At 44.1% G+C, this 26,762-nt stretch overlaps 1 protein-coding gene across 4 annotated transcripts in view; it reads right to left on the minus strand.

Annotated features, from left to right (window-relative positions):
* FERMT2 (FERM domain containing kindlin 2) overlaps positions 1 to 26,762 on the minus strand; it is a 601,536-nt gene that overhangs the window by 288,067 nt on the left and 286,707 nt on the right. For all 4 annotated transcript variants that reach the window (XM_085626843.1, XM_085626841.1, XM_085626844.1 and 1 more), the window contains exon 4: positions 18,273 to 18,407. In XM_085626843.1, coding sequence (XP_085482969.1) covers positions 18,273 to 18,407 — 135 coding nt within the window. The remainder of the gene's footprint in view (positions 1 to 18,272; positions 18,408 to 26,762) is intronic.

Raw genomic sequence — 26,762 nt, forward strand, 5'->3', positions numbered from 1 at the left:
GGGCCGGGTGGAAGAAAAGGAAGAAGGGAACAGGGGAGGATGTATGCAAACAGAAAAGGAAAATGGATAGGCCCAAACGGAAAGATATGTTAACCACAATAATGCTTGCTCCCATGGCCTGACTTTATTCATCACTTGTTGGACGTGATGGAATGATCCGACTGTTTTCCCAAATGTTGGTACAAAGTTTAAATTGGAAAGGGTACTTCCACTGCCCCAGTCCACTTCTCTTCCCCACATTAAATGGACTGCCTCAGCATGCCCCCTACTCAAACTACAAGTACGTGTTGGTTATTGTGTGCATGTTCAGCACACAGACTGAGGCATACTGATCCAAGAACTCCAATGTACAAACGATTGCCAAATGCCTCCTAAAAGAATTCATACTGCGCTTTAAAGTACCTATGCTTTTTGGTTCTGACAATGGACTGGCGTTAATCTCACATGTGATTGAGGGGTTGCGCAAGGGGCTTGGAGCTACACAAACTACACGTGTTCCACAGAAACTACCAAGTGAGAATGGTATCTCAAGCTCATCCTGAAGGGTTGTACGTGCACCACACAGCAGTGAAAGGAAGAGTGTGTGTAAGCAGACCAAGCATACATCAACTAAGAACGTCTGGAAACATCAACGCCCCAAACCCTCAGTCTACAAGTTGTGACGACGAGACATCTTTACCTTCTTCATCACTTTGTTTTCTTCATATTGAGAGTGCCTAAGTAATAGAAGTGCTAGTAACCTCTCAAATTACTTGAAGACAGGCACCAACGGTTACTTTTTCTGTTTACAGGTATGACCACTGAGGATCTGCATTATTCCTCAGGAAACTTTTGAAAAGACTTGCCACACGTACAAACCATTGGAACAATGCCTCAAGACTTTCTGCTTCGCTCAACAGGAGGGACTGTGGAAAATGTATTTTTTATCTTGACACTCGCTCAGCCATTTTGTACTCTGTGGAAAAGTAGGTCTGTTATCTTGCCATTCACTCCACCATTTTGCGCTTCACCCACCCTTCATCACGGACCTTCTCTCTGTATCACAAATGCTCTGTAGCTTCCCTTCATGATTCACCTCTGCACTGCCCTGATTATGACCTGACCTACCGCCACCTGCCTGAACCCAGGTTAATCCAGTCGAGCATGACTGTTCATGCCCTTGTGTGCCACAATCTGACTGAACTCTTGCTAACCCCAGTTGAACAGGACAGTTCGCCCGTGCTTACTGTCCTCACCCTGCCCTTCGCCCTGCAGGGTTTGACAGCTACCATCTGCTAGCTTATCAGATTGACCTCTGCTTGTTTTGTAATTATGGGTTTTCACCTATGCTCTGCAGGGGCCCAACAGCGACCATCTTCTAACTTATCAGATTGACCTCTGCCTGTATAATTATGGTGTGCATTGTTTTACTGTACACGTCTCCCTTTGTGTAATTATGGTGTTCATCGTTTACTGTACACATCCCCCCTTTGCATAATCATGGTGTTCTTTCTTTACTGTACACGCAGGGGGTGGGGATGAAGGGTATACAAGATGTGGAACCAAAGTGCTTGGCAGATTTCCTCCTCGGACAAGCTGTGGGTGTCTGTTGCCGATGCTCTCTCTCCATCTCATTAGATTCTAATAAATATCCTCTCTCCCGGCGCTCCAGTGTTGGTCTCGGTTTGTATCCCGGACCCGTGGACGAAGGGTGGACCATGCACCTTTGGGTGGTCTTCCAAGGAGACACCCAAATCCACACCCCGCAGGATGCCCCCAACCCCCATAACACACAATGGCGCCCTGCGACTTCTTAGCTGTAGGTTCCGAGACCCAAACACATGCATTATAACTTGAGGACACTACAGTCCGTCGAGTGATACACCACTAGTATCCTATCTTGATTAATATGAAAGCTGAAGTAAGACTGACCAGGAGTCGGGGTTGGGCAGGCTAGGGAGGGAGGGGGACACGGTTGAATAGGTTCTTCTTGTTAATTGAAAATGTAAAGGCTTTATACTGTAATTTTCTGTGCTGGGACTACAATGTTTTAGTACCAACGATGTCATTGGAGATCATTGTCCTTCGTTTCTCTATATTGCATAGAGTGAAATATACAGAATTTGCCTGCAACAAATATGCTGTAACTATTACAATTACAAAAGACTGCCTCTGTAGGATACTCATTGCATTGTACGGAATGTCAGTCATCAATAAAGGGTGTTAAAAAAAATAATAAACAGATCAGATGTACGGAATCAGAACCAAGCCTGGGCGGCGCACTCCGCTCCGCCAGCAGAGTTTGCAGAGTTTTACCAATTCTGTGCTCTGCTGGGAACACGAAGACGAGGTATAACTCAGACTCCGTTGTGGAGCGGAGCACGCCCCTGCGCCACAGCCACCCCCCCCCCCAATAAAGGCAAAAAACCCACTTACCTTCTCTCTGGCGTCTGCGGACTGCCCTACTTGCCGTGGTGTCTCCTCCTTGCGTGGGGGGTTGCGACCGGCAATGCGAGGAGGACGACAGCGCCAAGGAGGAGGGCGGCCTGCAGACGCCAGAGAGAAGGCAAGTGGGTTTTTGACCAATTGTGGGACTAAGGCGGAGCAGAGTGCCACAGAGTATTTCTTTTAACTCCGTGGAACTCCGGAGTGCCACTCGGCATACTATGCCCAGGGTAAATCAGATCCAACTTCCCAAAAGAACCAATTAAGCCTAGAGCTTTTATTGTTGGCTCGTCACCATAACCACCTCAAAGGACCTGTACAGAGAATAAACTTTCCTACAAGGAAACCATTAGGTACACTGTAATAAAATTACAAACCTTAACAATTACAATTGTTAAACAATTTAAAAAAACTAAGTGGGCCTACAACAGAATAACTCAGTACATACATTGTATCTCCACGGTTTGTCTGATGGGGTTACCAACACAAAAAAACAAGCATTGGCATAGCCAATAGGTCTCGCTTTTGGGACCTTATAAGAATTTAGTTATGCAGCACAATATCCTTCGTGTAACATCAACTGTTGCACGGCTAAACACTTATAAGGTCCCAAAGGCGAGACCTATTGGCTATGCCAATGCTTTAGTTAGTTGAAGTGACTCTCACACCCTTTGAACCCCTGTGACATCAAAGGAAGTAACATTACTCTTTTAGGGTGTGGGTTAGATCGTGATATATGTTTCACTGGTCTGAAATAGAGGCGGAGGCCATGCCGTTGGCCACCCGGCGGCGGAAAATCTCTCATCATATTTAGAGATCTCCCACTGCCCGGTTCGTTGTTCTGTGAAGGGGGGTATTGGTGCAGGTTTGATGATCAGGCACCATATGTAGAGTATATGCTTAAGAAAACAAACTTCAAAGTAGAAGCATGTTCCGCCAAATTACTGTAGAGCAGAAATCTTAATACCAGTTGTACAGAAAGAGGAAAGTGATAAAGTTTGCAACATAAGAGTGCAGTTTCAATTTAATGAAGAGCACTAAAGCCCAAATTGAAGGGTAAGAGGAGGTTGCTAGCCAAGAAATGTGAAGTAAGATGTTTGGGAATTTGTAAAAAATATGTTGTGCTTTTTTTTAAATGCTGCTGGGATATTGAACGACAGTTAGAGGGGCAACATTGTTTTTATAAGTACAGCTAGTACCACGGTAGATGTGAATAATGGGGGTTACGTTTCAGATAGGAAGGAGTGACAGAAAAACGAGATAAGACAGAAAAGGATTTTGGAAGACAGTACCAAGGGTTAATAGTTAGTGGGGGAAGGAGTTTAATGGGCCAAATGATGGGTTTACTTATTTGAGTTTAGGGATAAGCTCCAGATGTGAAATTGTAGAGGAATCAGACAGGACAGAGGAGAGAGGTTGCAGGTAGTGGAGCCGAAGAATGAGAAGGTGGGGTGGTAAGTAAAGTTGTCGTAACAGTGATGATCTTGGAAAGAAGCATAATGCTAATTTTTTAGCTGAAAGTGAAAGGTGACTGACAAGTACATGTGGTGGACAGATTAAATGACTGATTGTGAGGGGCGAGTGACAAGTGTGTGGTGAGATTAGATCACTGATTGTTCATGAGAAACTTTGGCGGTGGGCAGTAGTGACAAGATGTTCTGGAAAAGAGTGTGAAGAAGAATGTTTTCATCAAGCAAACATCAGGCATGATCCAAGACCACAGAGTAGTAGAGAGTATGTGTGAAAGCAACAGTGCCCTAGAAAACATGAATAAGTGCCTTGTTGAATTGGCTAAAGTCTTTTGTGTGTTAAAGCGGAGTGTGTAGGGAAGCAGGGATGGAGTCCGAAGCATGTTGTCTTTTTTTTGAAGGGAGAAGAGGGGATAGGAATGTAGAATGACCACGATATGCACAAGGTCAGAGGGGAAGTGATGAATGACAGGAGGAGAGAATCTTAACTTGCTAGAGATCATTATAACCATTAGTGTAGCACCAGAATACTTGAGACACAGCTCATGCTACCATCATGCATACAATGTGTCCAAGACATACATGACAAAGGCCCAACCACTTCAGTGCACAGACGTAGTATCTCCAAAGTCACTCTTTTGAAGTGCCCATCAACCACTGACCTCAAAAATGCTGGTGAAGTAAGGAGTTGAAGAGGGTGATCCCGATAGGGAAAGTGGTGAATGAACAGTTCCCTTGGGGCTGGTATAGGTTTGAAATGTGTGTGACTCCATTAAAGACTATGGAGTCGTTTTGTTTGCCAGACAGGTGAAAAAAAGTAAAACTCGGATCACGCCTACACCAAATGCGGGTGAGTTGACAGGTATGGAAGAGCAGTGCTGTCATCTGACTTTAAGACGTAGATAACAGCTCTATGTGGGTAAATACAGAGAACTGTTTTAGGTCTCCAAAATGCTTTCTAACATAGAATTCTCTTTACAGAATATATACAACCTTGAGCCTGCCTGCACAGAACGTGTATCACGAATTGTACTCATTCGTGAACCCTCACCTACGGATATTATGCAATTTAAAAACGTGCACAACCACCTGAAACCCCATTCTTCATGTCCTGTCATGGTCAGCCCGTGATTCCTTCAGGCTGTTTCTGCAACCAAAGCGTTACGCTTGCCAATCGTTTCAATCACAGATTCAGTCCCCTATATATACTAAAGCAACCATAGCAAAGCTACTTCTCTACGTCGAGCAGTGCCAACTGCTAGAAGAATACAAGGGTTAATTTATATCAGAATTGCAAGATCACACCAACCTGTGAAGAGGCGACACCACCATCGTGGTTTAGATCACCGGTTATATCATTGCTGGTTTTCCCCAACCTAAGATGGTAACCGCCAAGGAAAGACTGTCTACACATGCTATCCTGTAGGTTGTCAGGTGGATATAAAGCAGGTGCTTGTGGCCATCAGTGTAACCACAATCCTCCGCTCGTACTGGGCCTCGGCTAGAACACAATCTGATTACACTAAATCTGCCTGGAGAACGTCTTCTCACCTGCAGCGATCCCGCATCCACAGACCACCAAGTCTTCCTGTTTTTTTCAGCGCGATATAAGGATCACTAGCTTGGGCAAGGGCAAGTCATCCAATGAAACAAGCATATCAAAAATAAAAATAAAAGGACGCGAGTGGTGCGCGCGCGACGGCAAAAGGGAAAGCAGGGGTGCGCGCGCGACAGTAAGCACGCGAGTGGTGCGGCAAAAGTGAAAGTAATCGCGCTCCAGATGGCGCCTCAGGCGCTAAAAGCTGGCGGCTGCCAAGATAAATTAATTTTACAAAATTTGTGTACAGCCTGTAACAGTGATAAGCTACTGTTAAACATCTATTCGTTTTAATAAATATTTTACCCAACCAATCATATCTGCAGCTTCTATCAAAGGCAGGTCGCCATAAGCACTTTAGGTCTATTGTGTTAAGAGCAAGCTTTCACACCAGGCAGGTACTACCCACAAAATTACAAAAGTATTCACAATTATAGATGACAAATCAAAACACTCTTACAAGGGCATAACAAGGATTGTCACAGCACAAATCCTCAAACCCAACAGTGTGTCAACAGGGGGTAACCAATAGAAAAACCCATGCCAACTACAGTATTCTGTGAGATTCCATGTCACTAGGTACCTTGCCTATTAACTTTAATATATGCTTTTCACAATTAATATCAGGATTACTGCCTTTAGCCTAATCTTTCCAAATGAAGAGTTTAGACCTTGGTCTTTGGCTTGCTCACATATCCAAATCAGTACTTCTGTTTTGGGGGAAAAGGGCAACACACCACTTTTTTTTTTTTTTTTTTTTTAAGCAGACGCACACAACCTTTGCCCATTCAAATGCAGTTCTCAAGGACACCAACATGTAAGCAGAGCCTAAGCTCCTCCCTCTATACTTCTGAAAGCTTTGTCTATCACATGTCTGTTGACAGCTGCGTTGTCAGGTCAGACCTAACAGTGGGAGCAAACAGAAAACATGCAAACCACAAACTGGTGTAAGAAACCCACTCAAATACGGCTAACTTAACAAACCCATAGCACAATTCCAGCCCCATTAGCTGGGGGGGGGGAGGGGGGGGGGAAGAGAATAAAAAGAAGAATTGCTCAAAGTGGACAGGGGGAAAGAAGACCAGATGGTGTGTGTAGAAACCAGCAAGAAGTCAAATAAAATAAGCAGAAGATTTTTTTTAAACATGGATAAAACAGGGCAGTTAAACTACGTTACACAAAAAACAGAAGTATCATCGTGAGGCTACAAACAACCCCAAAAATATTTAAAGCATTTAGGCACTACATCCTTCTTAACATAAAGCCCTATAGACAACATTAACTGCTGGAAATTGGGGAATATAACAGTTTTGTGTATTGGTCACAATCAATGGACCCTTTCATCGAGGTACAGTGTAGTTCACATGCTAGAATATGTCTGGCCCTTTGTTTCAACAGCTACGGAGCACCAGGCGCTAGGATTGGCAACTGAGTGTGTTTAGGACAGAGCAGCCGATTTTCCAGCAAAACAAACGAAAAATTAAAAAATAACATCAACTAAGGCAAGACATATCACCCAAACTGTGAAAAGGCTCCCTCTCATTCAAGTTAACAGAATGACATGGGTCTGGTAGTCAGAGTCGAGCAAGACATGGTAAAATTTAGTTGGGATCAATTGGTTCATGCGTTAAGAAAATAAACGAGAAAAAGGTTTAATAGGTAAGGATTGATTGCCAAATGCATCCTGCAAAGGGACCAGCTTTTAAAAGTCAATATCTTGAAAGGACAGTTGCCACTGAACCAACATAATGGAGTTGTCATTGCTAGAAACTGGATTTAGGATTTGGATTAAGATTAAGATTAATAAACAGCATCTTTATGAAGTTATCTCTGGAGCTACAAAAGCTAGAAAAGGTTCAGCTGTTCCAGATCCTTAATGACTCGCTGCAGGCAACAAGACTACTTCAAGGTTTGATGTGAAGAGGATAAATATCGGTCTCTTCCAGGGGCTGGATACGTCAAGACACTAGGTTACCGGGGAGATCAGGGATGGTGCAGACTCACTACAAATGTAACCCTGGAAGGAACAGTATTTTTCTTTGCCTCTTGGTGACAGTTCGTTAGATCTTGGTAACTCTAGCTAGCGGAGCTGCAAGGGCCTTATAATTCCGGAAAGACTGTCTTGTGCAGGTCTTCCTTACAGGAAAATTGATGCTTTCCCGTGGTAAAGCAGCTTCTTCTAGTTGTGACGCAGCAGCAAGCAATTAAGACTCCAGTGTTTCTTCCTGCCCTGTAAGGAATAGCAAAGAGCACCTTAGGTTTTATCTTAGATTAACATTTTCACTACACTGGTACGCAATCTCTACAAAGTCAGTATGAAGTCCAAAGCAGATCTTCATTCTTAGGTGGCACAGGCAGGAAGTCCGAACCAACCTATAGCTAGCTTTCTAATGAAAAATCCCTCCAATCAGGAGGAGCAGCGTTTTGCTTCTTTGTCCGGTTCCTTCCCAGGTCTGAGTAAGCATTGTAGGTCAGCTGGTTGGAACCATCAATATAATTTCAGCTACACGTTTTGAACCACAGTGCTCTACTTGCCTGGTGACAACTTGAACACAGGTTAGGAGAGAAAAGATTCAATTGAGAACAGAGAATCTGGTTCTACAAAAAGGGAAGGAGTATACTTCCTTCAGAACAAAGTCAACTTCAGTATTGTAAGGGGCATTAAACAACCAATTGCCAGGATGTAATGTCCACTATGGATGTGTCGCGACTACAGAGAAAACAGTCTTCTGCCATTTGCACACGATGTCCAACTAAGGGTCACTGATTACTAAACTAAAACTTTTACACTACAAAGGCACTTGTTAAGAAAAGGCAAAGACCCTAGTAATGGGAGACAGGTTGGGTGAGAAACTGGGCTCTATAGTGGAGGGCCAGTAGGCAGCTGTCTCATCAGGGGCACGCAAAAAACTGATGATCTCAAATTGGTGCCTTATTGCTTGGTACAAGGGGGAAATTTTCAGCCCTTCTACATGGACATACCTTTTTTAAAATGACTCATAATAAAATCTGAAGAACCTTTAGTGGGAGCAAACAGTCCACTGGGATGAAAACACAAGCATATCAGAATAGGGCAGCACAGCGTTTCCAAGACCTGCCGAGGACTTCTGTCCACAAAAAGCAACCTTAAACTTGGAATAACTTCTGCTACAGTTTGTATAGCAAGCTTCTTCTATTTCCTATGGTCACACAGCACCTTTGTGCCTGTGATCTGGTGGGGTGCTAGCCCATAAAAAGAGTGCTCCCGGCGTGATGATGTCATGTGACCCTCAGCCCCAAGTAGTGTGTGTATTCATACCTTTAGTTAAATTATGGTGCCTGAACCCAAAAACGTGCGTCTGTTTTTGAAGTCCAAAACCATCCAAATGATGGTAGAGGACGTTGCACATGCAAATTTGTTGTTTACTGTCTGCATTTAACCCCTTGTGTGCCACGCCCTTTCCCCGCCCTGTGCCGGCCGTTACATTAGCGGGCGGGGTTCATGACGAGCTGGACTCGTCATGGGCACAGCGCAACCGCGGCCCATGACGAGTCCAGCTCGTCATGGGCACACAAGGGGTTAAAGGTCAAGTGCTACTACATTCCCATGGCTGTCCTGCGATATAATCAAATGCTTTCCTGTCTCCACTGCCACAGGAACGGCACTGTAACAGCAAGGTTGTATTCAAACTTCAAGATAACTACGCGCCTGTGAGAAGGAAAGTCTCAATCAAGATAGAGTGAGCCCTACCAAAAAAATAAATGTCCTTGTTATATCGCCATTGACAGAGGTAAGTTTGTAGCAACTTCTGATGCTGGATTGATGAGAAACCTTCAACCAATATTTTTACCTAGGGTTTCACCCATGTGTGGAAGAGTCTGAAGTGAGGGGTAAGGGGACGTCAGTTTTTTTTTTTACTGGTTTTCCCGCCCGTTCAGTGATAGGGTGAAGTGAATGGGTGTGTCCACTGCTATTGCTATAGAGTAGTGAGAAGGCGTTTAGTATCAGCCAGCTCTCCTACCATTCTAGGAGATACACAACTTCTTGCTTTTTCTTTCTTAAAACAGACCGCAAATTGATAAATAACTACAATAACCTCATCAAGGGCTTAAAGAGATTGTACCCAAACTAGGTCTGCCCTGATGGAACTCCACTGGTTCCCCAGCAAGCAAGATCTTCAATACCAGCCACATCATCCACAAGACCATCATGTACTGTTCATGTCTATTTGGCGGACAAACGTAACCATATCTAGCAGGTCTTAACTCCCAACCAGGACATTGCCAGACAAGATTCAAAGTCCAAGAAAAAAGTAAACACATTAAAAGCACCTTTCCTCTCCACTCATCCAACAACTTCCCTCCTTTGCGGCAAACTATCTAGGACTACTCTAGGACACCAGCGAGGTACATTGCACCACTACCTTCGGCTATGTTCTTGCTGTGCAAACACCAAACTACACAGAGCATCATCCTTATCAGAAGGAACAGTTCTAAGTCCGAAGCAACTGGATGCAGAAGTGGCACAGAATAGGTCATCGTGATTTCAGGTTTTCCTTTATTTGAACACCACAATAAAGTAGTATGAAATTCACCACGCACATGAAAAAACATCACAATTTAGTCTTTCAATTCCAACATTTCATCCTCAATGGAACTTGCAGGCATGATCTCAGACAAGTCTGTGCTAGCCAATTGGAAGGGTTATCTTCTGACAAAAGTGCAGGTTTAAAACCAACACTGCCATTTAAAAATTCAATATATAACCCTTCCTGCCCGCTACAGTTTCCATATTTTATTATATTTTCATATAATTGCCGGGTCTGGTGGCTCAGTGGACTAAAGTAGCCACTGCAGGGTCCTGTGTTCGACCTCATAGGCACAGGTTCAAATCTCGGCGGGTTCACTCAGCCTTTCATCCATCTGAGGTCAATAAAATGAGTACCATTGAGTTGGGTAACAAATATCTGTTATTCAGCACCAGGACACCTACGGGTAATCATGCGCTTTACAAATACACCGGTTATGTTATTTATTTCATACGGTTTTTAGATACTACATTCCCCAGTTAGCTAGCTTTAAACAAGGAAACTTGCACCTTACCCTTTATTGATTCTAATAAACAATACAAACCATTCCTTTTTTAGTAGTTGATATTGTGCCACAAATTCACGTGAAGGTGTTCGCCCTTGCTAAATGCCGGGAAATCTCTACACAAATGAGTTTAAAGCTTACACAACGATCATTACACATTTGTGCACTGCCCATAACAAATTCTGACCAGACAGTGTAGTAGTAGGGAGTGTAAACCATAATTGGATAGTAAGCGACAATTCTCTTTGGTTATGGTTTGATATTTCTAGCCATTGCTTGAAAGGCAAGGATAATTGTTGATTGCAGATTTGATAAAGTGTGGGGGAACACAGTCATGTTGGTGATATGTTTTTTTTTGCTTTGCCTCTGGCAGTTGCCCCTCCCCCCTTTCTTCCTCCTATTACCTCTCTTCTGTCGCTCGATCCTCCTCACTTGCTGTAAATCGTGACCTACCCTCTCTTTTCTCCTTCCCTTCATGCGTTCCCCTGTGAAACGGATTTTAGAAAAATAAACACTTTTGCTGGAAATGTCCTCTTTTTCGGACTTTTTTTCTTTTCCAAATTGCAGCCTCGGGACAGAGAGATATTAAAGGTTCAAAATATATATATTTTTTTAAATGACTAAACAAAGCAAGACAGAGTTGTCACAAAGTGGCCTGATGTTTTTTTATTCACACCTGCACAGATTAGCGCCACTTTAAAGAGTTTGCCAGCATGTTTTCTCGCCTTTCTTTGAACAGCGCATTGTTTCCCCCGGGTAGCGAAATGCACCATTCATGGATGGCCTGCAATACCTGGTTAATATGTAGAGTGGAAAACGTTTGTGATCTTATCACTGGTTTTCCTTATTTTAGTTTATAAAATGTGTACCATGACTGTGTTCAGCAATGTTGTCTTTATAAACCTTACTGCTTCTGTTTTGTATGGATATAAGCAATGGACATTGAAACGGGTCCTTTTTGGGCCATGTAGTCACGTCCTTAACTTTTCAGGCAAAAACACTCATTGATTTCTGAATGATAAGAGTAAATGTGTTAAGGTAACCAAGTTGTCTGTTGTTCCTCCTTACATTTCACATGCTTTCTTTAATTTTGCATTCCTTGTAAGTGTTTAGTTTTTCCAGACCAATCCCCCTGAGGGAACACATTCCATGCTAGTATTTAGAAGGCCTGCTAGTCCTTAGAAGCCCTGGTGTCATAGCACCAGCAGCTGGGCCCGAGTAGTGGTAAGTGTAGATAAACCTTAAAGGCCTGTCAACCACAATCCATACTGAAGTTCACCTCCAGTCTTGTGGGCAGGCCTATGAAGCAGCACACCCTAGTGTACTGAGGTCACAGGACCCTTGAGGCCAGTCGGCCTCATCCATGGATACCTCCATTGGCCTTGTTTCAGCTGCAACACACCAGGGATCGACAATGCAGGGTTTGCAAGTACACCAAACTGAGATCGCAAACTTCACAGGAACAAGGGTGGTGCCATACGGAGTAGAACTGGAGAGTTTCACATAGATGGAGAGAGCGGAAATGTACAGCGCCCGCCCCACAAGCCTTTTTTGTGGCGGCTCCTCATCTGCGCTCGCTGCTCAGCATCAGGGCACAGCTGCATCGATTAGCAAGTAGAGCGGAGGCATATACAAGACTGAACTTTTTGTGGCTGTTTGATCTAGTCGCAGGGCTTTAAGTGGGATAAAAAACGAGGGGGGGTGCTATCAAAGGGGCGTGCTCGATATAATTATGGGTGTGGCATAACACCTAAGCTAAAAATCTTTGCTGAGCATAGTGTGCGCCCCACTGGTATTTTGCTGCTTTTGTCGTTGCATCCAGACATAATACAACAAGTAACATTACACCTACAAGAAGCCAGGACTATTGGTTATTAGTTGCAAAGGATAAACCAGCAACAACTATGGCTTTGCTGTATATAATATTGAAAATGCTTCTGTTCTGAAATGATGAGACTGAAAGGAAAATAACGAGTCTCTTTAAATTTACATCGCAGTCAGTGAAGGGTGGTACTGCTGCAGAGTTAAGATTTGTTTTTCAACCTGATGAGTGCAAAAACGGAGAGCCCGATAGGGACCCGTCTCAGCAACTGCTTTTGAGAACTGCGGGTGTTTAGCACCGGCAGAACCCAGCCCACTTAAAGCCCTGTCTAGCCCCCTCTGGTGAAGGGAATGTCACTTAAAATATCAAGCCCTGGCAAAGCTAATAGTCTCGCCAAAGCAAGAGCTATTGGCTTTGCCAATGTGTTTTAGCCATGTGGAAAACCAGCATGGCTGGTATTCAGCAGGACTAAAAGTTAGTGGCGTAGAGGAGAGTGGCGTGGAGTGTCAGAGTGGAATAGCGAAGAGTGAAGTGGAGTGTCTGAGTGGAGTGGCATTGAGTGTGGTGTACTGGAACGGCGTAGAGTTGCCTTCAGTGAAGTGGCGTAGAGTACATTGGCATAGAGTATTGAAGAGTATAGTGGCATAGTGTGCAGCAGCACAGAATGCAGCATTGTAGATTAGAGTGTTGCATAGTGCAGAGTAGCGTGGCGCACAGCAGAGTGCAGTGGAATACAGTAGCATAGAGTGGCTCAGAGTAGAGTGCAGTAGTGCATGGGGGGGGGTGAGTATGCATGGTGTGGTAGCGCGTGGCCATTACAGACTACACATTTTAAATTGAAGTGACCATTTAATTAGCTCAGACATCCAGTTTTACGAAGAAAACAATACAGTTTACAAATGCATACACAGTTTATTTAAATGTTGTGTGCTAGAAAAAAACCTTTCCTACCCCCAGTGTCCAGCAAGATTTTCAAATAAATACTCTCACTTTGAAGTTCGAGAAAGAAAAGTAACCAACAAGCTCCCTCGGAAGACAAGCCTGACATTTGACCTCATTCTTTGAATGCAAAGCAAATGTGACAAAATAAGAACAAGATTTACAGGTCTTTTTACAGAAAGGAGCACTCATGGAAGAATACATGAAGGTAGTGTGAAAAGGCTTTGCTCCATGGAAGGGACAAACTCGCTCTGGACAGCCTAAATCAAAAAGCAAGCATACAGAAGGCCAGAAAATTGAGTTACAAACCACAAAGTCAATGGTAAGTAATGGACGGAATGCATTCCCAGGGAAGCTTTCTGAATGCCCCCAAGATGTCTGTAGTAAGCCACACAGCTGCTCTGTATGATAGGCTTAAACCTAAAAAAGCACTATGACGCAGCCAGAGCTAACACCCTTTACTTCTTAAAAGAGCATTAATGCAATGGGTGAATCATAGGGTTTAAAACAAAAAAAAAAATGTTTAGCTCTGCTGATTACAGCATTTTCACAAATCAATAACAAATAAGAAATGCCCATGCTTCACAGCATGAACATAAGGCTATGGAAGAGTAAGTCTCAAAGATGAGACCCACTGGTTTTGCCAATGCTTGTTCCGTCTCAGCATTACAACTAGAATTTTGAGCAATTCAGTAAATCTCCCATGCGTGAACAAGAGAAAAATAAAATGACGTGGCAAAACATATTACCACATAAAACAATTGATCCCATGTCTTAGTGAAAATCGATCGAGGAGCAGATAACTTCTGTTGATACAATAAAAGCAGATAACATCTATTGTCACAAACTGCATTTCAAAGGGGAAAAAAGGCTTCTTTTAAGTGTGTGGCATAGTAAAACAGCTACAAATGGCAAGAGGTTGGGAAAAAAACTACAGCGAAGAAAAAATAAAATAAAATAGTACCTCAATCACAGAACTATCAGTGGAAGGACAGCAATCAAGCTGAGGCCATCAGTACCTGATCTATGCTCCAGCCAAAAGAAGAGTAAGTGAAGCCAGCATACGCTGGTCAATTAGAAGACAGCAAATAAGTGACCATGAAACCAACAAACGAATGTTAAGCAACAGGCGGGCTGCAAGCCTCTTGTTATACACAAGCTCTCTCATAAGCAAGAGCACATGCAGAGCATGCGCTGTTGCAGGCAAGACCTTCAAAAAAAAAAAAATTACAAAACAAAAAAAGGCAAAATAATGAAGTAATTATTTTGCAAAATCTGCAGCAGTACAAGGCAGACTACTTCCACAGCAAGATCACCAACATCTACAACAATTTAAGCCTCCACCCAGCCACCCTCAACCCCAGCAAACATCTGCCAAACCATTACCACCTGGTCTCCACTCATCGCCCAGACCACATCAGCCATCATGTCTTCCATCCATTGTGGGACGCCCACCGACCCCTGCTTCCACCACCTCTACAACCTTGCAATGAACATAATCTGCATGCAACTTGCCAACCTCAGCACCTCCATTTCCACAGCAACATTCCCAGACTGATGGAAACACGCAGACAGCTCCTATAGAAAGCCTCCACCGACCCCAGCAATCTAAAATAAATTATCGGCCGAACTCCCTGCTCCCCTACCTGGCCAAAGTACTCGAGAAACCCATCAACCAGCAGCTCACCGAATTCCTGGGGAAAAAAAAAAACCTACTGGACGCCAAACAATCAGGACTCCATGCCAACCACAGCACTGAGACCGCGCTGATTGCAGCCAGACAACATCAAAACACTCCTAGACCATTGAGAAATTTTGGCCCTTATCCTCCTACAACACCCTCAACTTAGGAATACAGCAAGACTCCCACCAGGGATCACCTCCTTCCATACATGACACACAGATCATCCTACTGCCTCCCTTTACCGCCGCACCTAAAGACATCAAATTCGGCGTACTACAAGGATCATCCCTCAGCCCCACCCTGTTCAACATCTACACAACCCCCCTCGCAGATGTAATCAGATCCAACAGACTCAACAATCTACTATACAGATGACGCTCAACCTGATCCTCAAGCTCACAGAGGACCCCTCCAACGCCAAAGCCAACTTTTGCAACACCATGACCAATGTAGCCAAACGGACGAGACAACTGCCTCCAACTCATCTCTGACAAAACTGAAGTACTGAACTTTGGGAAGACCACCTCTGCATGGGACTAGAACTGCAGAACTTGGACCTACACCCACACTCACTGACCATGTACACAACCTAAGCATCCATAACAGCCAACTGACCATGAAACAACAAGTCAAAGCAGTTGCCTCCTCCTGCTTCCACACACTTAACATGCTCCGCAGAATCTTTGGATAGATCCTAACCAACACCAGAAAGACCATCACTCAGGGTCTCGTCACCAGCTGCCTCGACTACAGCAATGCCCTATACATCGGCATCTCCCCCTAGCTCCTCAGAAGACTCCAGACCATACAGAACGCTGCAGCCAGACTCATCCTGGACCTTCCCAAACAAACCCACATCGTCCCCCCCACCTGAGACACCTCCACTGGCTCCCCATCCAGAAGAGATGCCAGTTCAAGAAACTCATGCACACCTACAAAGTCATCCATGATCTAGATCCTGCCTACATCAATAAATGACTGAACTTCCATCAGCGCTCTAGGCACCTGCACTCCTCTTTTGCCCATGCACACTCCCTGTATTCTTCACAGCCACATTAGTGGCCGCTCCTTCTCCTACATCGCAGCCAAGACCTAGAACAACCTTTGCCCTACAGCTTCATACAGCCTACTCGCTAGCAACGTTCAGAAAGAGACTCGAGACCTGGCTCTTCGATGGAGATAGTGCCCAGATACCTTTAGGAGTGACAGTGCTGCGCTATACAAATGCGGTTTGATTTATTGATAAAAGACATTAAATCGGGCGATAAAGTCTCCCCATGTCAGTCGACCACCTAGAAAGGTAAGCTGCAGGATCCGGTTTATCTTCCAAAAATCGAAACAACTTTGAAATGAAGCAGGCATAGTTGAAGCACACAGAGTTGCACAAAGGGACGGATTCTGTAATGTTTAGCAAATGGTCATTGTTATCGAAAAAACGAACAACTTCACCTTTCTTGGTCACTTCCCGAAAATCACCTTCAACGAACCAAAAAAAGATACGCAGATTATAATGGGACATTAAAGTGAAGAAAAGACAAACGTTATGATGACGCCACAAATTTAGACAGCACATAAACTAATGTTGGGATTAATTAAAGTCTTTGTAAAACACCAGGGCGGACAGCCTAGAGCACTTACCATGTTTGGTTAACGCTGAGGTAACTGGGCGGTATTCACTGAATGAAGTATTTTTTTTTTTTTTAATTATCTTGGAGGGGGGTGGGGGGGTTGTCTGAACTATCAAAAGGGTCAGTAAAGACTAGTACCAGGACATTCTGCTTTATTGGACATTTATGAATAGCTATGGTAATCAGGTGTAACAAAGGGAAGCGGAGAGAAGAACGTGCTGAAAGGGCCAGCAGAGGCGGAGCTTTGGGAAGAAGGAAACAACTCTGATGGAGAATAAGTGGATGAATACCTTGACTAATTCAAAATCTACTTTAATTGCAGAAAACAAACAGTTTTAGTAAGAACGCGACTAGCAAACAATGACAAATACCAAGAGGAAATGAGCTGGATGAACAAGAGCGAGCCTGCACTCACCAAGTAGCCGACCACCCCATCAAGGCAGCTCTGATCGGAGCACAACAGCTGGTCTTTTCCAGTTAAGGCAGGCGAGGAAATTAGAGGGACAGAGTTAAAGGCAGAGCACGGGGTATGAGGATTGTTAAAGAGGCAGGCACCGGCCATACAGAGGAGTAGGTGTGTAGGTGCACATTTTAAAGATAATGGTTTCTCTGCTGGTCATACATCGCGCTTCACAGCCTTCAATTATTTTTTACAAAATTGCACAAATACGCTCACTTTATAAAGTGAAGGACGAGGAACACAAAAAAAACAGGCAACAGCAAACACAGGCAGGAAACTAAGAAAAATGTAGTCCCACAAAATGAACACAAACACTGAAGCGTAAAGATACCAGTACTTGGGCAGTGCTCCGTGAGAGGAAACAAAACACAGAGGGACAAAGAGGAAGGATTCGTCACTAGCAAGCAGGGATTTTAAAAGGACACATAAAAAGGCAATGGGTGGGCTATAAGCCCATAAACTGTATACTTTTTTTATTTTTTTAAGGTCCAGCCTAAGAGCTGCCTAGGCTCAACCAAAAAATAAAAAAAAAAGGCACCAGCAAAGCCAAAATGTCTGGCTTTCATGTAATAAAACATGCACACACTGGCATGCACAAAGGATGTGGTGGTGGCAATAGTGCACACAAGTTTATAAATAAAACGTACAAAAAAAAACCATTGCTTTTGGGGATAAATACCTGTAAGGGAAGTAAGTGAATCATTGATGACAATGATTTTCAGATGTAAAATATTCCTTCATGCACTGAAAAGCAAGCAATACTTAGGAGGCAGAATGATAGATCAAATATCTAATGGCATGATGGTAGAGCCTAATGTTCCTCTGTGTGAAGCCAAAATAAACTTGAACTGGTAACTATATCTTGCAGACCGCTGCACTATCAATGCACACATAAAAACCGCATTTGAGAAGTCGCCGCTGTCGCCAAGTCACCATGTACAAATGAACGACCAAACAGAACATTTAAAAAGGGACAAATGAAGGTTCCCCACCCCCCAGCAAGTTCATCAAGCAAACTAGTGCCCAACAAGGTTTTTGTTTAATCTCCGGCATAACGACTACAAAATTTGAAGATTTAAATTTAGTTAAATAAAAATTGGAAATGACACATAGTACTATAAACAGTAAATTTAAACCCTATGTAGCTTTTACACAAACAAATAAATTAGGCCTCACCTGATCCAGGAGTTAGTAATGGTCCCTCCAGTTCCAAAACCTCATCTTCAGTCAGTTCATCAATCTTTTTTTGTTTTTTCCGAGAAGGGTCCCTCGGTTTCCTTAGAAGGGAGAGTTCTTCTGGATGCCTGATATCTTAGAAGGAAGACAAAGAATCATTTTTTGATGACTGTATGTTTAAGCCTTTAAGAAGTTCCTACCCTCCTCTGAAAGAAAATAAAAATTCCTAAGTAATTGGCATGTTCAAGCAAGGTTGATAGGTATTTACAAGCGTACATTGAATTTTTGTCCAAGTATCTGAATTTCATCTGCAAATTGGAGAACTACCTCTAAAACCCTGGCTCCTGATCGGTTATACAACCAGTAATACAATTCACTACGCCTTATGTACAAGAACTATTTATGTGGTACAGTACTATTTTATAATAGGACTTCAAACCGTGGCAGGGTTACAGTCTTGCGCACATCCAAGTTCCTGTCAACTTTGTCAATCTATATCTGGAAAGTGCTCTAGGGAAAATCAAGGGGAACAGCCACCTATGCCCCAATGTTCCTCTGTCACAGAAGTCACGAAGGAAAAACCTAAAAAACAAAGAAATTCCCGAGCAAGAAAGGGGCAATTAAGCCTTTAAACAGCAATTTTCAATGTCAATTATGAAAAGACTGAATTAGAGTCCAGTAAGACAAACAAATGTCTTCTTTTATTTCTTTAATCTTCTTTGTTCCTTCTCAGTTCTTCTATAATGACATATTGGCATCCTTAGAAGCGCCACAAAGAGCTCAGTAGCCAACACGTGTTTCGTCTCGGGTAAATTTGCCCGGCGACTTCCTCAGGGCATAGAAAAGAGTCTCAGATGAAAAATAGGTTGTTTATTTCGCCGTACTTATAACAAATCCTAAGTGAAAATCCTTACACTTTATTTCGTGTAGATGTAAAAGATCTTCAGTAAAAGAAAATCCCGATCAAAAGCATCAGATGACGGGCATGTGATACACATGAAACGTTACTGGTGATCGTTGGGAGTACTCTCCTTCTGTCTTCGCTACCCCGGATATATCAATTTTGCCCGTCATCTGAGGCTTTTGATCGGGATTTTCTTTTACTGAAGATCTTTTACATCTACACGAAATAAAGTGTAAGGATTTTCACTTAGGATTTGTTATAAGTACGGCGAAATGAACAACAACATATTTTTCATCTGAGACTCTTTTCTATGCCCTGAGGAAGTCGCCGGGCAAATTTACCCGAGACGAAACACGTGTTGGCTACTGAGCTCTTTGTGGCGCTTCTAAGGATGCCAATGTCATTATAGAAGAACTGAGAAGGAACAAAGAAGATTAAAGAAATAAAAGAAGAAATTTGTTTGTCTTACTGGACTCTAATTCAGTCTTTTTATAATTGACATTGAAAATTGCTGTTTAAAGGCTTAATTGCCCCTTTCTTGCTCGGGAATTTCTTTCTGTTTTTCAGTACTATTTTATGGCTGGCCACCAATCATTTGAGGAAGAAGTGGAGTGGGCTTCCACACTCACTGCATAGTGGCAAAAGCACACCAGCAACTTGCCGAAAGCCTTCAAGATCAACAGATGGGTCATTGCTTGCGTAGGCATCCTGACTCCCCTCAAGCGCACTTCAACAGCAAGAGCCCAACTACAGGCCAGTTGGTATAAATAGGAACGCAAACTGACAAAACGCCACTGCAAGCAACTTATGCGCAAATGGAGAACAAGTCAAGACACCACAGATAAAAACATCTTCAAAGCCTTAAGGACACTACCAGCAGCAGATACGAAGCACCAAGCACACAACTCTTGCAGATTGCATCAACACTAGCACCAACAGAAGCAAGGAAACCTTTGCCATAAAAAATGTCACTGCGCCTCCTGCTGCATCCAGCAACATCACCTCCTCATAACACCTTTACAACACGCTCTCGGAATACTTCTGTAACAAAATCACCCCCATAAACAGCAACTTCGATCCTCAACCTGACCCAGTCATAGTCGCAATTCAACAGAACGAACCATGAAGACCATTCATTCTGGGGCCCTATCTGACCCTTGACCTTACCATGTCGACTCCTACCGATCTGGGAAGCACTAACACCCATCCTAAACGCTTCCATTGACTCAGCCACATTTCAGGACACCTTGAAAAATGCCACCATCATGCTCTTGTTCAAGAAAACATAAGCTACGCAGCCACACTTTCCAACTACAGACCCATCTGCCTCCTACCATACCCAGCAAAAGTCTTAAAGAAACCAATTATTCAACCAACGCCTTAAAGGCTAATTCAGGCCATACCACAGTACAGAAACCGCACATCTGCATGATCATTGGTCGAGGAGACAACCCTCATTCTCCTCGACCTCTCTGCAGCATTTGACATGGTCTCACACCCGATCCTCATCAGGAGCCTGCAAGAGATTGGCATACAAAGACCCGCCTATCCACTGGATCACCTCCTTAACAGTTACAACACAAACGGTAAGCTTTGCATCCTACTCCGATTAAGCATGCAGACTAGTCTGTGGAGTGCCTCAAGGTTCATCACTCATCCTTATCCTCTTCAATGCATACATGGCCACTCCGACCAATATTCACAAACATGACAAATCTTCTCTCCTACACAGACACTCCACTGATACCCTCCTTTTGAAAAGGTACCCAACACAAGAAAGCTGTTTGTCGCAGGCATGACCAAAGTCGCCAACTGTATAAAAAACAACGGTCTCAAGCTCAACACCAACAAGACAGAAGTAGTGGTCTTGGAAAAGAATATCTCCCCATGGGACTATAAATGGTGACCAGCCAAAGTAAGACCCACAACTAGCACCCATGCCAGGAACCTCATTAAAATCAACAGAGAACTGGACATGGCTGCACAAGTCAACACCATCACTGTATCCGGTTTGTACACCCTGGAAATGCGGAGGAAGATCTTCAAATGGTGCACAAGCAACACTGGAAAAACTGTCACGCATGCTCTAATCACCAGCAAGCTGGACTACAGGAACACTAAACCACTCACTAGAACACGGCAGCCACTCATCCTCAACCTACAACACAGAACGTACATCACACCACACCTCAGAAAGCTCTACTGATTTCGATGTACAAACGCCGAGTTCAAACTCCTCACACACGCATCTTGAAGGCACTATAAAACTTGGGCCCCACCTACCTGAACAGTCACATCTCCTCCCACCAGCCTCTCAGACACTTCTACTCAACTCCTACTTGCACACATCCCATGCATTCACAGAAGCAGATCAGCAAGAAGAGTTTTCTTACATCACTCCCAAAGCATGGAATGGCCCCTGAATGTACATCAGAGCCTCCACCTCCACTTCCCTTTTTAGGTCTCGCCTACGAATGCAGCGCACATGCGCTGTTTCGCCTTGGCGAGATCTATTGTCGTCACTTTGGTGTTCGGCTTCTCTGGGAGCGGGGTTGGTGTCCGCCCAGTCGGCATTAGGCCCCGCCCAACCCGGGCTTTTCATGAGGCATTCTCGCCGTTACAGCATTCTCGGCGCATGCGCTTTGCAGGGAGCATTTTTGCAGGGAGCATTCTTGCCGTTCTTTTCATGAGGCATTCCCACCCCGACTCCAGACACCATCGCCTGCTTTCCGGCTGTCGTACAGACATTTATCAGCTTGTTCATTTAACAAGCTGATAAATGTATTCACAAGAGCCGGGCAGTGCACAGGTATTCTGAGGGTGCCTTTTCCAAGCACTTCCCCCTCCTCTCCCACTCGCCTCCGTCGTTTCAGTAACAGTGGTGGGTTAACTGTTAATAGGAGGGTCACTAGGCTTCTGCTGACAAGGACCTGGTCCCTGGGCTGCGCAGGAAGTTTCATTAATACACTCCCGTCCCTCCCCTGAGAAGAAGCTACGATAATTTGTGCAAGCCTGGAACTTGGCGTCTCTCGCTACATAATAGAGCTCACATAGAGGCAGCTCTGGTCCTAGAATGCTGCTGCCAACTTCGGCATGCAGTGCACCACTGCTCCTGCTTTCCGCTTGCCGCCTCGGAGCCTGTAGTGATAAGAAGCATCTAATTCCCCTGCCACGGAGCACACGCTCCTCCCGCACTGGATAGGCTCCTTCCTGTCGCGCTGTCCTGCACCGGGACTAGGACACCCACAGGTAGTGCTCCCTACAGCAAGCACCAAAACCAGAAAGGCAGTCCATCTCTTTGTTTAGGGAGTATTTTTTTTAATTTTGTTTTATAAGCGCCCCATTACAGCGCCCGTAATACTTGCATGCCAATAATACCTCTTCCACCTCCCAAACAGGATAGAGTCAAACATCAACCAGCAGTGATGCCGTAGCTGGTTTCACTTTCTTTGTTCTCTATTTCCGAGCTCCTCCCTCCCAATCAGTCATGGGGCTCCAGCAGAGCCAGGTGTCGGAGAAGGCGGGTAATGCTGCAGCCTGCCTCAGAGCATCGGACACTCGTCTTTGCCTGCTCCTCGCAGCTCACCCGGCTGTGGGCTTACGTGTCTTGGCCATTTAAGTTTTCTTGTGCTGCCATGATAAGTTAGGAGTGAGGTGCCTCAAAAGAGCAGTGTGTGGGGTCAAAGCTGCAGGTACACTGGGACGCTAGGTGTGATGGAATGGCAGATATGATGTAAGTTAGGGAGGAGGTGCGTTGTAGGAGCAGCGTCTGGGGTCAGAGCTGCAGGTACACTGGGGGAGCTGAAGCAGCGTGTGGTCTCAGAGCTGCAGGTAGACTGGGGGAGCTGTATTTCATCTAGGTGGAATGGAGGGGGTGGTGTAAGTTATGAGTAAAGTGCATTGGAAGAGCAGCATGTGGGTTCATAGCTGTAGGTACACTTGGGGAGCTATATATAACCGAATATCAGGGGTGTACGTTTTGGAAGGAGGTGCATTAGAAGAACAGTGTGTGGTCTCAGAGCTGGAATCAAATGAGGCTGCAGTCCAGGATTGATTGAGATCCACTGGGACAGCTGCGTGTGGGTCTTTGTGGCATAGCAGGGGTGGCACAAATCCGTGTTCAGTCACACTGGCAGAGCTATGAATTAGCCTCACAAGTACAATAGAAAGGCTCAGGATTGAGGGGCACTGGCAGAGCACACAGTGGGTCTTCAGCACTGGGATAGTACGGTGTTCTTGTTTCATTACTGGAACTGTAGGAGTGTTGCAAGTGTTAACTCTGGTACTCGTTCCAGTACAACAATAATAGGGTAACATCGAAGCGCACTGGCGGAGCTCTACGTGTCTCTCTCCTGCAATGGTATTTAGCTACTGGCATTGTAAATAACAAACCTTTTATCTATGTGTTGGTTTTAAAAACAGATAAATAAAAGGCATTGCCATTTACAATGCCATTTGCAATAGCTTAAAAATTTTCAATTAACCAACCTAGTATAGGCAGGGCTAGGCACAAAACATCTGCTCAGTACTAAGACACCCTCTCGGATGATAGTGCACTTTACAAATACACAACCTTTTCAATCAACCAGACGAGTTGGGTGTAAAGGTAATACGCTCTCTAGTTGCTGCTTATTTTCTTTTTTAAAAATACATATTTTACAACATTTCCGTTTCTATGAAATCTATAAAAGAAGGAATAAACTTGCAGTACCACATGTTTGGTACTATATAGTCAATTAGGGATGACTAGTGGAGATTTCAATGGGCTCAAGTAACCAATGTTGTTTACTGTCCTCAACTCCTTTAACTATAAAGTCATATCATTCTATAAACAGGAGAGATTGATTATTAACACCAGGAAATTTAACCAGAGATTACTGCTCAGCTAAATGTGCTCCTCAGTTCCTTGCTGAGGGATGCGGCCCCTTAGACGACAAGTGTGTCTACAGCCTCAAGGAGTCTTTCAGCCACAAAGACTAATTTAACTACTGGTCCATAATAAATGCTAGAGATGGCATTTAGAGGGTGGTTTGCTCCCTCTGTATTTCCTTATCTTGATGTCTTTTTAACTGAAGCTTGGCTCCACGATGGCTCCCTACCAGATGTCATATCGGCACTCCCTAATATTTTTTCCTTGTTAGGAATTAACACACCCCTTAAAGTTAGGGGTGATATCGCAGTTCTTTTTTTAAAAAAAAATCGTGGACCTTCAGATCCCAAACTGTGAAACCTTTGTTTTTTCTATCCCTTTTACCCATAAGTTTACCTTTTCGGGTGCCCTTATTTATCACCCTCCTCAGCCTTTTCTGATCTACTTGCTCCCCACATTTGGAGCTGCCAACTTCTCGGTGCTCTCAACCTCCACCTGGAAAACCCCAAAGATAAATCAACAGCCACATTCATAGAGGACATGAATATTCTCAATCTCACTGTTAAATTCACTTCCCACTCATATTGCAGGTCACCTTCTGGATCATATTTTTTCTAATCTCGCTACTTTATCTGTTGCACCTCCTGTCCAGCTGATCATTTTGCAGTTCCTTTTATCATCAAGCTTCCTTCTACCTCTTCTACTAGGCTGACCTCACTGCCTAAAACGAGGAACTGGTCCAAACTTAATTTGTCGACACTTAAAGTGCTTCTGGAAAATATTCCTTCTCTTGATTCCTCCCCTGATCAAGGCCAGCTTTCCGTGCACCAATGGCTTACAGCGCCTATCGATTCTGCACTAACTCTCTCAGTCAAGCCACAGCTCAGAACTCATCCTCCTGCTCCCTGGTTTACTGATTCTCTTGAACAAGAGAAAAAACACTGCAAAGACAATGGAGGCAGCACAACTTGCCTAATGCTAAGTTGGAGTATTTAGGAGCATTAAAGAGATATCACGCTCTTTGCAGATCGGCTTGCAAAGTCTTCTTTGAGAATATTTCTAGCTCCCAAAACTGTCAGAAAACTTTTTTCAAAGTGGTCACTAAACTCTCAGCTGCCAGTGCTTTTTTGTTCCCTCCCTCGCTTTCCAACATTAATGCGATGAGCTAACACTGTTCTTTTACAATAAAGTCTATCCATGGCCAACTTGCTGTGGATGCTTCCCAACAAGCATCTAAGGTTTCCTTTCAACCCAATGGTAGGACCCCCTGACTTTTTTCCCCTGGTCTCTGCATCCGAGGATTCTTCACAGATTAGTTTGTGGCTTCCTTTTAATTTGCCTTCCTTGAAGCTGTTGTTGAGATCTATTAAGTCTGGCTCACCTCTTGATCCCCCCCTCCCCCCCCTTCTAAACTTAGTCTCTTAGATGAGGCAGCCCTTTCTGTGATTATTAACCTTCAATACTTCTCTAAGTGTAGGCTTGGTACCTCAGAGGTGGAAAAACGCACTCGTCCTTCCTCTACTAAACAAGCATTGGTATGCCAGTAGATCTTGCGTTTGGGACCTTATAATTGTTTAGCCATGCAACAGTTGATGTTGCACGAAGGATATTGTGCTGTATAACTAAATACTTATAAGGCCCCAAAGGTGAGACCTATTGGCTATGCACAGTGCTTAACGAGAAAAAAGTGGTACTTAAATTATTTCAACGCCTCCTCAGGGGTAGTAAGTGCTATTTAAATTACATTTGTGTGTAATTACTGGGAAAGACCAACACATCTGACATTCTTACAGTACATGCATATCCAGTAAACAGACTGAACAAAGTAAAAAGCTGCCTCTCTTAAGTATGTGTGAAGTGCTCGCAAGGTGTGAGCCTTGTTTCCCCTCTGCCGCATTTGCATCTAGGTGTGAGGCTCCTGACTGCTGCCAGCCGGGAGACTCCAACAAAAAGAGGCCTGATGACCCCTCAGATTCCGCCTTGGTTATGGGCCAAGAAAGAGTCCGAACTAAGAAAGCCCCCTTCCTGCCTGCACGTTGTTGGGGATCGAAAGCAGACAACGTGTAGGCCCCACGACTAGTGCCTTGCTAATGCTGGTTTCTGGTGTTTCCAAGAAGAATGGCACGCAGGACTGCCGCCATATTGCAGGGTACACATTTTGAGAGCACTTAGTTGCCAGGTTTTGCGTGTGCCAGGGTGTGTGTGTCATTATTTTGAGACCTACAACACAAGTAGAGATCGGCTGTTCCTCTGGAGTCAGGATATTCAGTCAGGAAAGAAAAAGGGGGGCCAACAGTGAGCCCTACAAGGGTCCGTGTTGGCAATTCATATGTTGGATTTTAATGCCCTCACACACCCTTGCAGGTGTCATGCTTCATCATCTGGGCTGCTCCTCGTTGGGTCGGCGGTGCAATACCAACGGGCACCCTAAATAGGGGCACTTTATCAGAGATCTTCTATCCAACAGCCGTGCGGTGAAGTGCGGGTGTGGGGCCAAGACAGTGTAGATGTGGTGAAGTGATTTAAAATAGGATTGGGAGTAGCTTGGGAAAGCTTTATTCTGGGGGTCTCCTATCCTACATAAAAGCAATAAACAAGGCACTAGCCCGAGTATAGTATCTCGCTCAGTCGTATTCTTGTTACAAAGTGTAGGTCAACATATTTCTCGCTTATAGTTATCTGCACTAGCGATTCTTCAGGACCGATAAATAATAAA

Source organism: Triturus cristatus, chromosome 9 (genome assembly GCF_964204655.1).
Source record: "Triturus cristatus chromosome 9, aTriCri1.1, whole genome shotgun sequence".
In the NCBI taxonomy this organism is placed as follows: domain Eukaryota; kingdom Metazoa; phylum Chordata; class Amphibia; order Caudata; family Salamandridae; genus Triturus; species Triturus cristatus.